General features: G+C 40.2%; 1 protein-coding gene across 1 annotated transcript; it reads right to left on the bottom strand.

The window, feature by feature from the left end:
• Positions 1 to 5,462: 5,462 nt before the first annotated feature.
• LOC115680396 (probable inactive receptor kinase At1g48480) lies at positions 5,463 to 8,539 on the bottom strand. The gene is made up of 2 exons (XM_030604196.2): positions 6,848 to 8,539; positions 5,463 to 6,341 (listed from the first exon to the last, which is right to left on the bottom strand). The coding sequence occupies exons 1-2, from the start codon at positions 8,190 to 8,192 to the stop codon at positions 5,734 to 5,736; spliced, it is 1,953 nt and encodes a 650-aa protein (XP_030460056.1). The 5' UTR covers positions 8,193 to 8,539; the 3' UTR covers positions 5,463 to 5,733.
• Between the last annotated feature and the right edge of the window lie 5,402 nt (positions 8,540 to 13,941).

A 13,941-nucleotide genomic window follows, 5' to 3' on the forward strand; every position in this document is an offset into this window, starting at 1 on the left:
TCTGACCATTCTTTGTGGCATCTTGGGGTTGCCAAACAAATAGAAAACTGGCCGTCCATGCAAAGTGACAGCTCAACCTCTTGTCCTCCCACCAAATCGAGCAAAGAAAAGAAAAGAAAAAGCAAAGCACAAAACAAGAAGTAATAAATTTATCTCGAAAAAGGCATGGAATTAAATTCTTTTATTTGCCAAAAAGAAAAAAGGGGTACAAATCTCATGGGCCAAATGACACATACCTTAACTTTTTTGTGTACACAAACCGACTTTCTTTTTGTGACATATTTACCCATGTATTTAGTCCATGGGTATTTTCGTCTTTTGCTTTTTCTTTTTTTTTTTTTTTGGTTTTTGGTGTTTATAAAAAAGCAAAGTTAGGGTTTTGGTGTCGCAAAAAAAAGTTCGGGGTAAATGTGTATGAGATAGCGAAGTTTGGGGTTTTTGATGGTTTTTCCCTAAATTTATCTCGAAAAAGGCATGGAATTAAATTCTTTTATTTGCCAAAAAGAAAAAAGGGTACAAATCTCATGGGCCAAATGACACACGGACCTAAAAATGTTTTTGTTCTTTTTTGATGCGAACAACGTTTGGGGTTCCTCCCTCACGTTCTCCCTCTCGCCCCCTTTGAAGAAGTCCCCTTCGTGTGTGGTCCAAAGCTGACAACGTGACAAGATTCAAAGCGCCCTTTTGCACTTATGGTGAGTTTTTTTTTTTTTCCCAATTAATTTAATGAGCATGTGGGGTGGCACAAGAGGGGACCAAAAAAAAAAAAAAAAAAGAGGAAAGAGAAAGAAAACGATAAAAGGCTAAAATAAACGAGGTCGAAAAATTGAAAAAATAATGGTCCCCGGACCCACTTCTTCTTGCCTAGGGGAAAGCCTTCTTGTGAGTAGAGATATCAATGCCCAATTACTGCATATAAAACTGCAGTGTGGAGTTGGAAGGAACAAATGAGACAACGGAAGAAGGGCAGAATCGCGGGTCTAATTCCCTAAAAAAATCCTAAATTTTAGGCTTAATTTGATTTTGTTTCGAACTTTTTTGTTTGGAAGAAAATCTCAAATTTTAAGTTCGGTCCAAATCTACCATGAACTTTTTTTTGTCTGAAAATCTCAAATCTACTCAGAATTTTTTTTTTGTCTAAGAGAAAAATCAACAAATTTTACTTTAGTTCCACATCTGCCTCCATTAGACATCTGTCCAAAAATTGCCGTTAGTCGTCCCTAATTTTCATATCCTAGAACGATTTCATTTTTTAAATAATTTTCTATGTCACCTTACCGATATGGATTTGTTATCGGTGTGGAAATATCATGTCAAATTGGGAATGAACCATGGGAGTAAATTTGAGAATAGATCGAAATTAAGTGATTTCTTTTTTGGACAAAACAAAATTCGGGACAGATTTGAGACTCAACATAAAGTTTGGGTTTTTTTCTGATAGAAAAAAAAGTTCGAGATAAACTTGGAACTAGACCTAGAATTAAAGGTTTTTTAGGGAATTAAACCCAAGAATTGTGTAAAACATGAAAATGCATGGATTGTTGTCAAACGTGAAATGTGATGATTAAACAAATTGATTACATGATGTTTTGCCAGAATTTACGTCAACGACAAAATACCTTTCACCGCTGTCGTTCTTTGGTTTTTATTAAATGAGACAGCTTCTGTGGCGATTCCGGATAGAAACTATAATGGGTACACAAGAAAATCGGTATTACTTCAATGAAATTTAATCAACCTTAAAGTACACAAGATAAAGATCCAATGCCATAAATTTTTTTTTTGGTAAAAAACAATGCTATAATTTAATCGACGACAAAACACCCACAAAATATAGCAAAGATATACATTGGATTTTAGTCGACGACGAAGTATTTGGAACCTATAGCTAATATATACGTTGAAATTTAATATACTACGAGATATTTGGAAATTACAACTATGACTACGAAATAGGAATTGAAAGACGACAGAATTTGTTTGTTTTTGTGTGGGGGGCTCTATAGTACACAAACTAGTATTTATAGTGTTTGCAACATGATTGCATATAAGCAGTTCTTTAGTAGTTTTAGCCACACCTTCACATCTCTAAGGCTTTCGGTTCCGTATTTTTACATCGCCGTGACTTCTTATCTCTAGCTGGTTACTAAATTCAGATAAATAAATAACTTCCTAATCCTATCTACAGTTACAAGAAATTACAATAACACTCATAAAAAGCTTAAATATCCGAATATTTAAGCTACTAGGCAGTTACACGTCAATGTCGATATCGATGATTTTATCCCAAATAACTAACATTTACTGTTGATAACTCCCTTAGTTGTTGATACTCTTTAAGTTGTCGACATTTATCTAAGAGAGCGTAAATATTCAAAAATATTGCAAGTCATCAAGTTGTCTACTTTTCTTTTCATTGATGACTTCTACTATTCACCGAACTTTACTCTCATTGACTAAGTCCATTACTTACTAAAAGTTGGTCATTTTTTTGTGTTGACCATTGGCAAAACGGCTTACGATGACTCTAGTAAGATTGAGAACTCTCAAGAAATGACTATGAGAATGATAAGTGTTCTTGACAGCCGTGGGTTTGATTTTTGATATACGAATATACGTCAAGAGGTCTAATTCAAAAGTTTATATTATTAGTTGAAAAGATCTATTATAGCTTTTCTTTAATTGATGCGTGAGATTTACTTTAATAATAGGAAAAAGTGTGATATAATTAGTTTTACGCTTCAAGCGGACAGATGTTCTTCACTTTGCCATTTTCGAGTCAAGGCCATAACAAAGTCACTTTGTCCTTAGCTTGTTTTTCTTGTTTCTTTCACTTTTGTGCATAGGGAAAATGACACAAATAGTCATGAACTTTGGCCCAATATGCATTTTGGTCCCTGAACTTTTAATTTGTTCAATGTAGTCCTAAACTTTAATCTAATGTGCAATGTGGTCCCGAACTTTTAATTTGTTCAACGTCATCCCGAACTTTTGGTATTTCATTAGTCCGAACTATATGAAAATGTTAGTCCTTTCCATTAAGAATTTTATATAGTTCGGACTAAATTGAAATGTTCAATGACAAATTAAAGTTCTTTCCATTAATTCTAAAGTTCGGGACTACATTGAACAAATTAAAAGTTCAGGGATCAAATTGCACATTGGGCCAAAGTTCGGAGACTGTTTGTGTCATTATCCCTTTTGCATATTGCCTTTTGGACCCTTTGATCTGTTGCACTGACTTTTGGGCTTTCGAAGCAGAGATGGGGCCAAGCTCAGGCCTGTGAGCAACATCGATCGAACTTCTCAATCCATCATCCATCACCCCCCAACCACACATGAAGTTTCTCTTTCAACTGCCCATTTTTAAGTAGATTAGATTGATTACTTCTTCTGTGCAAGATCTTTCACGGCTAGTCTTATCCACCTTTGACTTGAGATGAGCGAGAGAGTGAGCAAATATGGCAAAAGTAGATGAACCAGCCAAGTACTGTGATGCCCCCCAATGAGGTGCTAAAACTAGGTTTTTGCCTTTTGTTTATCTGACACCAAATGAAATACTTTACCAAACGTATCTATGTGGTATATGTTGATTAAATTTACATTATACTTGTGTAAGTAAATGTTATTTTGTAGATGCTGGTTATCTAAATCCCGCTAGTTATTTGGGGCTATATAAAGAAGTTATCATTTGCTAGAGTTTTGACGAGGTTGTACACCAACGGGCAATCGAGAAGCACTAGACCGTGCCTGTTCTTCTTTACGATCAGAAATTGAATGAGCCTTTGGCATATTAAAAAAGAAATGTCGTGACTGATACGGATTTTGAATGAGCAGATTTGGATCCCTATTATGGATATTGAGTTGACCCTGATGATGTAGAAGAATGGGCGAGTGCTTCAAATGATAATGCATCTCCTGACATGGCACGTTTACGTGATCACATAGCCATGAGTTTAGGAAATAGTTGAGGAGGTTTGTAATTTTAAGGATAACGTATTTCTTTCCTCGAGACATACGTGACCATGTTAATTATAATGAAAGTATTCTCTTGTTCATTAAGAAGATCCACTTTGATGTGATTTTTTTACTTATAAATCTGTTAATACGTGTCTTTTATATTACTCTCAACACAAAATTATAAAAGTTACGGTCATTGTTATTTTTCAATTTAAAAAAAAAAATTAAAAAACTTAAATTGGTCGCACTAAAGAACTTTCTAAATATATATCTATCAAACGGCATTTCTGTTTAAAGTTGCTTCCCAAACATTTTTCAATTACAGTTTACAAAATAATTTTTACTTTTTATGAAAATCCTACAAGCTAAAGACTATTGAAATTCCCCAAAGCTTTCTCCAAAAGCCCAATCAAAGGCAGCCAAAGACTACTACAGTTTTGCTAGACTCGGCAAGGAAAGCTAATGACTGCGATGATCCATCATCGGAAACCTCGGATCAAGTCTAGTTGGGACCTAGAAAAATAAATTCTTAGGTTGTCAGAATTTACTTTTGACTTTTAGTATAGGTATTTTGGTATCCCCAAGCTTTTATTTAACATGAAATTGTGGAAATTGTGAATGTGCTGGTGCAATTATATGAAAATCAAACAAAAGTAAGAAAAAATTACCATATATAAGTGTATTTGAATAGTCAGATCTAGTTAGACCTATCGCCTTTTTTAGTGAGACCTATTGTATTTACTGATCCCAATTCATTTTATCGCATGTCGCACTCACTGAATAGTGAGTAAAGTATGCACAGAGAAGCATGTTTCAAGGAAATTTTCATGAGGATTAGGAAGGGAACAGTGTCAAGACAATTATTTGAGGACCAAAAGATGTCTGCTGACTTTACAGCAACAATCCTCAAATTCTAAAAAGCACTAGTTTGGTCCTGAAAAGGAGCTCCTTTATACATCACTTTCATGATAAGCTCACTCATCTGTTTTTGTAAGCCCTCACCAGCTGTACCATTTAAAGCAATCAATTCAAGCCAGCCAGACACAGAAAGATTGTCGCGAAGAAAACCCAGCCAGCCAGCCAGCCCCTACTAAAGAATGTCCCGAAGAGATCTTTGCCAATGATGCGGTGAAACGGATCAATCAGATTTCAACAAAGTCGTGACCATGTTGTGAAGCTCACTACAAAGATATGTGAAGAAATAGACGCGAAACCAAGCTCTTATGTAACCATTTCAGAGACAATTATGCAAGCCAAAACCGACTTTAGCCGCAAACAGAGACATGTCTGCAGTCCCTCCACAATCATGCCTTGCCAAAGATTTTTTCGTTCATGTGTTCAATCAAAACCCTGCACTCACCTTCAAGTCTGGTAAGCACGAGACAGTTCAGTAGCAGTCGAGCCCATCTCGGTCTTACTTTATCCCGGAAAGAAAATAGGTGTTTGGGGAACCAATTCCACTGAGAAAACACTAAGACCACTTGCTAAAGTGACTCTGCTGGTGAAAGAAAAAGGTTTGAAAAGGATTTGCATCAGAAGCAAAAGCGGAAGTCATAATTACAAGATCCATGATACATCCCACAAGTGAAGCACCGAAAAAACAGTAGACTATGCCTGAGGTGAATTAGGGGAGATGTAATTTTCCTTCTCAAGAAAATGCAGGCGTAAAGATCGACTTCTTCTTACAACCTAAGAAGAAACTATTGACATGCTAATCAGGGGGCATTAAGACCATACATCACGGTTTGCTGGCAGTGGTGAGACCTGAGCGATTCACTGAGAAGACACGACCTCCACATCATCGACCTGATCGGGCAAGCTACGCCGAGACAACTCGTCGATTCTCCTCCTCACGTCCGGCATGGAAGGGCGCTGATCAGGAAACTGAGCCGCACAATCCATAGCCAGCTGCAGGAGGTCGACCATCTCCTCCTCCACGTTCTGGTACCTTAGGAGCTCAAGATCAAAAACCTCCGAGCTCCATTCCTCGCGAACCACCGACTGAACCCATCTTGGAAGGTCGATGCCTTCCTCGTTTAAGACAGAATTGGCAGGGGCTTTCCCAGTTAAAAGCTCCAAGAGCAGCACACCGAAGCTATAGACATCAGCCTTCTGGGATACTCTGCGAGGGTCCGTGACTTCTGGTGCACGATAGCCAGCGACACGGGTGGGAGCCACTGAGGGGCCGACAATGTGAGCCAGGCCAAAATCTGAGAGGCGAGCATTGTAGGATTTGGTTAGGAGAATGTTAGATGATTTAATGTTTCCGTGAGATACATAAGGTCCTTGAGAATGAAGGTATTCAATGCCACAGGCAACTCCTAGGGCAATGCTGGAGCGTAATTCCCAATTCAATGGAGTTCTTCCTGCCCCTCTGTTTCCTGCAGCATTTAATTTAAAAAATTCAGTAAAAAATAAAACAATGCAAAAGATTGAGTAATGGAAGCACAAATTTGTTATTCTTCCTTGTATTACTAGACTTTACCAATCTCCTACTAAGACTCTGAAGAAAATGATTTTTTGGAGAAGGATTAGACTAGAAGTAAATCTTGGGAATCAAATGCTTGGGGTCATCAAAGAGTTTGATCACATGACATTGCTTCCAACCAATTACAAGAAATAAAAGCCGCTTAAATTTGAAAATATAAGGCCATTAGGTTAATAAGTGCATCCAGAAGGAACTAATTCAATCTGTGGAGCAGTCCAAGTAAACACTGGGGCAAACTGACAAAAACCTTGCGCCAGTTCTACCTATCGATATTTCTTCAGCATGCTTATGATCCAAATAAGAACACAATGAACCTCAAAAATATCATAAGGATCATCATGATAATAGTGTCGAAAATACTCTAAACTAAAGGGGACATTAAGAAACAGAATTGCTTACCATGTAATAGAGCAGATAGGCTTCCCATGGGCATGTAATCGTAGACCAGAAGCTTCTCGTCGTTGCTGTAATAGTAAGCCCGTAGAGGCACTAAATTCTCGTGATCCATCGCTCCCACGGCTTCAATCTTTTCCTTGAATTCGCCCACTGAAATGTTCACATCCTTAAGCCTCTTTACCGCAACCATATTTCCCATCTCCAGGACCGCCTTGTAAGCCGTCCCGAACATCCCTTTCCCCAAGACTTCGGCCGATGCCCTCAGCAAGTCCTCCAAATCAAAGGTCTTTGCCGTTTTCCCAAAGAAAACAAGTTTCTTTGCCCCGCCACCATTTGCTTCTTTCCTTCCGGTCGGTACAGTCATTGCAGCAGCAGCAGCAGCCGCCACAGAATATTCGCCATTAAACTCGCCAATATCAGCATCACCATATGCCTTTTCGCCCTGAAGCACCATCTCTTGTTGCTTGAGCACGGCCATGTCAATCGACCTTGTCCTCTTGCTACCTCTCTTGCGGCACAAGAATATCACCAATATGACAATGAATATGAAACCAAACACGCAACCGATGGCAATGCCGGCGACAGCAGAGCCAGAAAGCTTCTTCCTTTTGCCTTCTTCACCACTCTCACCCCCGCTAGGTCCAATACTAGGCAATGGGACATCTTTCGGGCATGAAACAAGTGGTTTTCCACATAATGAATTACCCAGAAAGGAAGCCGAACTAAACTTGTGTAAACCATCAGGAATTGATCCATTAAGCAAATTATTTGAAACATTGAACTGCTGGAGCTTTGGCAGGCTCAGCTCAGCAGGAATCGACCCAGAGAGCAAATTGTGCTCGAGGAACAGAGTCCTGAGCCTAGTCAAGTTGCTGAAACCCTGAGAAATTCCCCCAGAGAGATTGTTGGAGGCAAGATTGAGCCTCACGAGCTGGCGTAGACCCAACAGAGACTCGGGGATCGGGCCAGAGAACCGATTACCTTGCAAGTACAGGTTGCGCAAGCTGGTGCAAGAAGCGAGATCTGCAGGGATTTGGCCAGCGAGCGCGTTGAGCCGGAGCGAGAGAGTCCTGAGCTGAGTCAAATTGCCGAGAATGCCGACCGGGATTCGACCAGAGAGCGAAGCTCCGGGAAAGCGAAGAGACGTAACTCGGCCGGACTCGCATTGGACGCCTGCCCAAGAACAGGGGCTTTGCTGGTTCGCGTCCCAGAGGAGCGTCCGGCCACCGAGCGAGGATCTCAGGGCAAGAAGCGCATTCCTGTCCGAAGCAAGGTCTTGCTCCGTCACGGGGAGCAAGAATGAGGCGATAATGGTGAGCGCAACCAGGAGGGTTCTGTGCACTTGCATGGTTTCAAGAAAATGAACAAGAAGAAGAAGAAGAGACTCTTTCAAGAAATGGAAAGAGACCAAGTTCCTGAGGCTCTTCAGGGAGTGGGAACACTGGGAAGAGAGAGGTCGCGAGGATTAGTGAGCTGCATTTTCCTGCATTCTCTCAACTCTCCGTCCGTGTGTGCTTTTGTGGATGAGAGTGAGGAGTCCGGGCAGGTTTGAAGAAGACAGATAATAACACCATTAAAAGGCAGTTAAAAGAGGGGAGAAACCCTAGCTCGACATCGTACTTCAGCTCCACTGACGGTCAAACTCAACTATACACATTATCTCCTTTTCGCCTCTTTTCCATCTTTTTGCCTCTCCCTCTCCAACTTCACGTTCATGTGCCTTAAATGCTTTGAGGTCTTTTTCTTGGGTTTCGCCGAACAATTAGGTGTTCATCTTGTGGTCTCCGGTTTGCAGTGTAAACAAGTTTCGTTTAGTCTTCCTTTTTGCAGTCGGCTCGAATTTGAATCATTGTACTTATGCTATCGTTTCGAATTATCACTATATATAGAAATCAATATATATATATACACACATGCATAAATTAGAGTCCGCCGTATCAATTAAGATTGTCTATCCGAAACTCAAAACTCATCATAAAATCTATCATCATAAAGAATATCTATATGATGAAACTAAGCATGAGATTAACCAATCATAGCGCGAAATTAGGAAAAACTATATTTAATGTCATAAAGTTCTTGCTCAGCTATCCATTTCATCCTTTTTAAGTAGGGAGAGATGGCAAGAAAGACCCCGTATCCTACAATGAGAACAGAGCGAGGAAAAGAAGAGTCCCACGTAAGTAATCAGAGGGTGGAGCAATAACTTAAGACCTTTCTCTCTTTGTGAGAAAAGGCAATTTATAATTTTTGGTGGCGGGCGATCCATAACTATTCAATAAAATAAAAATTAGTGCCTCATTTTTTTGCGCATATCTATAATTAATATCATAAAATTCAAGATATTTCTCATCGTGTATTCCGAGGCGCTCAATAATAAAAAATTATTTTAATAAATGATTCGAAAGAATTGCTTAAAAAACAACAAGATCCTCAATCGAATGGCATCAAATATGAAATTTAATTTGGTTCATGGGAGAAAATTCCTGATCTTGCTCAATTTCGGGGAAGGATTTGTATAACGGCTACTGAGTATCGTCACCACGTCTTCCTCTGGAGGTATCTCATTTTAAAATAAAAAATGTGTAAGACAAAAACAAATATAATATCCTTTCTGTTGTTTTCTTCCTGATAACAAACGTGTCGGAGACACCGAAAGAAAGACGAGAGTTTAAATACTAACGTATGTTTTTGTCGAATCTTCATCATTTCTTTTTTCTTTTTGGTATTTCCTATGTAATTACTTCCTAAACCAAAGACTCCAAGGTGAGCATCCCAGTTGCCGTTACGGTTACCAAAGACAAAAGTTTCTTTTTTTTCTTTTTAGAGCAAAAAAAACTTTCCCACAACTCGTGCAATTACCGGAGATGCGTGGGTAATTTTTTTTTTACGCTTCAAGAGCTTTTTAGTTAATTATTGTGTCTTTTAATATATTTTTTCCTCGTTGTATTCATTGCGGGCCGCGACTTAAAAGAAAAGATCATTAGCAGTTTTGGAGGTTCCTTGTGCACAAGTATGGACTAGAACCGAAGTCTCCTTCGACATCAACGTGAGAGCTAGCTCTTTTCGACAGAGAGTGATTATAGTTGAGAGAAACTTACAGAGGAAACGCTCAAGGACTGGACCCACTTTCGAGAACTTCTTTCTGTGTGTGAAGGTAAGGACTAAAGGCTTCGTTCAGTCTTGTGTTGGATGAATTTCGTGGTTGAATGCCATATCTAGCAGCACAATGGGTTTCACAGCTCAAAGACAGGTTGGGGAGACATGCCTTAACGAAGCTAGCTCGAGAATACATCAGATTTTCATGTGTAAAATTGTCCCTCTAGACATAGCTATGGAGGTGAAAGGATCATGTCGGAGACCATCAAACTTTTGAGTTGGATGGTGGTTTGGTTGATGTATAGACTTGCTTTCGGTTTTAGTATGGGCTTAGCGGTGGTAGTGGCCCTGACCCTGACCCTTCCCCGGACTTTTGTAATGTGTTGTATACATTTGAATACCGTATCAAGTCGGTAACTAGTGATGTTAATAATAATAAGTATATGCATATTAAATGCACTCGTGCGATTATCTTGTGGGGGATGATGTGAATGTTTTATGTTGAATTTATGTCTCGAATTTGAGCCGTTTACGGAACTCGACCCGATCGGATGAATATCCAAGTTTGACAACAAAATGAAAATCAAGAGTTGGACTCACCTTTGCTTAAGGTTGGACGTGAGAGAGAAGAAAAAGAAAGAGAAAGCTCTCATGTACTACAAGACAAAAGTAATGGGTACACATATTCTATAATCTATATATAGGGTGCGTTTGGTTCAGCATCCCCAAGGGGCTTTGGGGGGTTGTAAATACCTTTAACTTAAAGCCCATTGGGGAAATGCAAACTGCGTTTGGTAAAAAATTCTTTGTGAAACTACTTTGGCCCAAGTAGTGTTTCGCAAATCTTATTTTGCAAAGGGCTTTGGGATTTTTTTTATTAAAAAAAAAACTTACGCTTCATCAAAGCTGGCGATGGCCATGGCCAGATCTGGCTCACCGGTGGTCGTAGCCCATTGCGCAACCCACCGGTTGTCACCTGGGGTCATGTGACCCTAGGTGGCCGTCGTGAGGGTCGAGCGACCTCGCCGGCCTCTTGCCGGCGTTTCGCTATCCTGATTTGGCCTCGAGCGGCTCTGGTCGACCCTCAGCCCAAAGAAGATGAATAGTCATAAGGGGCAAAATTGGAATATTGAAGAATTAGTGAGGGCAGTTTGGGAAGAAAAAAATTGATTTCAGCATTAGGCAAATGCTGAAATTTCAAAGCTGGTCCAGACCAACCTTGGGCTTTTAGCATTTCCAATGCTAGCTTTCGGTCGAAAGCTCATTGGAAATACTTGCCAAATGCCTCAGTATTTCCCTAAGGGGCTTTCGAGGCCGAAAGCCCCTTGGGAATGCTGAACCAAACGCACCCATAATAGCCCATGTGGTGAGTCCAAGTCAAAATAAGTAAAATTATTGACCCTATAAAAGAAGGGCAATTAGGGCGTCGGTTCTTAAGAAGAGAACACAGTAGCCGCCTCCTTCCTTCTTGAATAGTAGTTGCATAGTGAAGAAAATTTGTGGGTATCTTCGGTAGAGAGCATAAGCGGCCGCAAGAAGAAGAAGAAGAAAGAATGTGAAAACTTTCTTGTTTCTGGCCAGATGTGAGTTCTTGCTTGATCTTGAACTTCCGGAAATTGTGCTGTAAGTTATACATTCATTTGAGTTGTTTATTACTAAACACTTGGGGTTTTGGTTTACTCTAAGTGCGGGAAACACTCGAGTGTTGTGAGCGTTTGTTGTAAATTTGGATTTTCCGATTATAGTGGATTATTTGGTGCTGACTCTCCCCATGGATGTAGGTACCGATACGTCAGACCGAACCACATAAATATCGCATGTCCTTTATTGTTCATCATTATTTCTCTGGTTATATTCGCGTTAACATAAATTGTAAGATCCCGGGCTTGGCTTCCGCGTTGGTTAGTATCACAACAATAGGTATTAGAGCTTGAGAATTGGATTTTCTGGATTGTGATTTGGGGCTTTTGCTTGTCTCATTATTTTCTGGAAATTCTATTGTTGCAATTATGTTTGGGGCGAAAGTTGAAATTGAGAAGTTTAACGGAAGGAACAACTTTGGATTATGGGGTATTAAGATGGAGGCGTTATTAATAACTCAAGGTTTGGCCGAAGCATTGGAGTGCAAGGATAAATTGCCCAAATCAATAAAAGATGCTGAAAAGGATGTGCTAATGAGAAAGGCGATGAGTATAATCCTGTTAAATTTGTCGGATGAGGTATTAATTGAAGTGGCCGAAGAGAAGGATGTCGCAGTATTGTGGGCACAACTTAAGGCACTTTATCTGATGAAGGGTTTAAACAATCGCTTATACATGTTGAAAATGATGTTTTAGTTTCGGATGGTTGAAGGCACATCCATTAGAGCCCACTTAGATGAGTTTAACAAACTCATGATGGACTTGAAGAACGTCAATGAGGCCTTGCATGATGAGAAACAAGGAATGATGTTGTTCGCATCTCTACCGGATTCTTTTAAGCACTTTATAGATTCATTGCTACAGGGTCGTACTACGATTACCTTAGAAGAGGTAAAGTTCGCATTGTTTTCTAAGGAGTAGCAAAAGAAGTTGTGAGAAGATAACTTAGCGCAAAATACGGCGCAATGTTTAGTTATCTGGGGTAGAGATAGATGAAGAGAGTCTGGAGGTAATAGATGGAAGAATCGTTCCAAATTGAGGTCTAATGTTCGGAACTGTCGATGTTATCACTGCGACGAGGTAGGGCATTACAAGAGAGATTGTTCGAAGTACAAGGGTAAAGGAGTTAAGATAGAGTCTGCAGGCGATGGTAATATTGTTACCACAATAGATGATTGTTCTAGCGATGTTGATGACGTGTTAGCAGTCACCACGAGTTTATCAAGTGATGATTGGGTGCTTGACTCTGGATGTTTTTATCATGTGACTTCTCATAGACACTGGTTTACTACCTATTAGTGCACGGACGGTGATAAGGTGCTTATGGGAAACGGTGCTTCTTGTGAAGTGGTAGGGATCGGAACAGTTCAGATTAAGATGTATAATGGGGTGGTGCAAACGTTGATAGGTGTAAGGCATGTACCGAAGCTGAAAAAAAACCTTATCTTGTTCAATTCTCTTGACAAGTTTGGATATCGGATTTTTACTAAAGGTGGAGTTTTAAAGGTCTCTCGAGGTATGCCTACTATGATAAGAGGGAAGATACATTGCGGGTTGTGTTTACCCCAGGAAAAGACAGTGATTGGCTCATCTGCTCGATTCTCTGAGGTTTCAGGTGAGGACACATCACGGTTACGGCATATGAGACTTGGACACATGAGTGGGAGGGAGATGATTGTTATAAGTCAGAAGGGTCTACTAGGAGGTCATCGAATTGAGAAGCTGAATTTCTGTGATCACTGCGACATGGGTAGTCAGCGGAGAGTGAAGTTCAGTGCGGCAGTTTAGCGTACCTCGGAGATTGTAGATTTGTCACGCCCCGATCCCCACGAGCACGCAACATCCCGCCTAGGTCATTAAGTATGCGACATCCCATGACTTGTCGCCGACCCAATCGAATCACAACAATAACGCAAGCGGAAGCAAACTCGAACTCACCATACAACATACAATTAAACGGGATAGTAGAGAGACATTTGATACACATCAATAAAACACTTTTATAAACATAACGTCAGTAACAACATTTACACTTGCAAGCCTTCTATGAGGCAACTAACTGCAGACCACGTATAACAAAAAGGGTTGGGTGATCGGTTAGCCTAACTTCTCTAATTAAAAGAGGGCTCCTCAAAAGTCGGGATTTCTAAACCTATCAGTCACCCCTATGATACCCAGGCGGCGTCCTCGGATCGGACTCGAAGTACTCAGGCGATCCCAGATCAGCCATGTTGTCAGACGGTTGGGGTTCGGATTCAACAGGCTTCGGCTCGGGGTCAGACTCCATAGGCTTCGACTTGGGATCCGAATCTTCAGGATCGGTGTCTGGACTAGTAACAACTCTGTCTGGTGGAAGGA

Source organism: Syzygium oleosum, unplaced genomic scaffold (assembly GCF_021117445.2).
Source record: "Syzygium oleosum isolate NSW1041296 unplaced genomic scaffold, Sole_v2.1 Sole_v2.09, whole genome shotgun sequence".
Lineage (NCBI taxonomy): Eukaryota > Viridiplantae > Streptophyta > Magnoliopsida > Myrtales > Myrtaceae > Syzygium > Syzygium oleosum.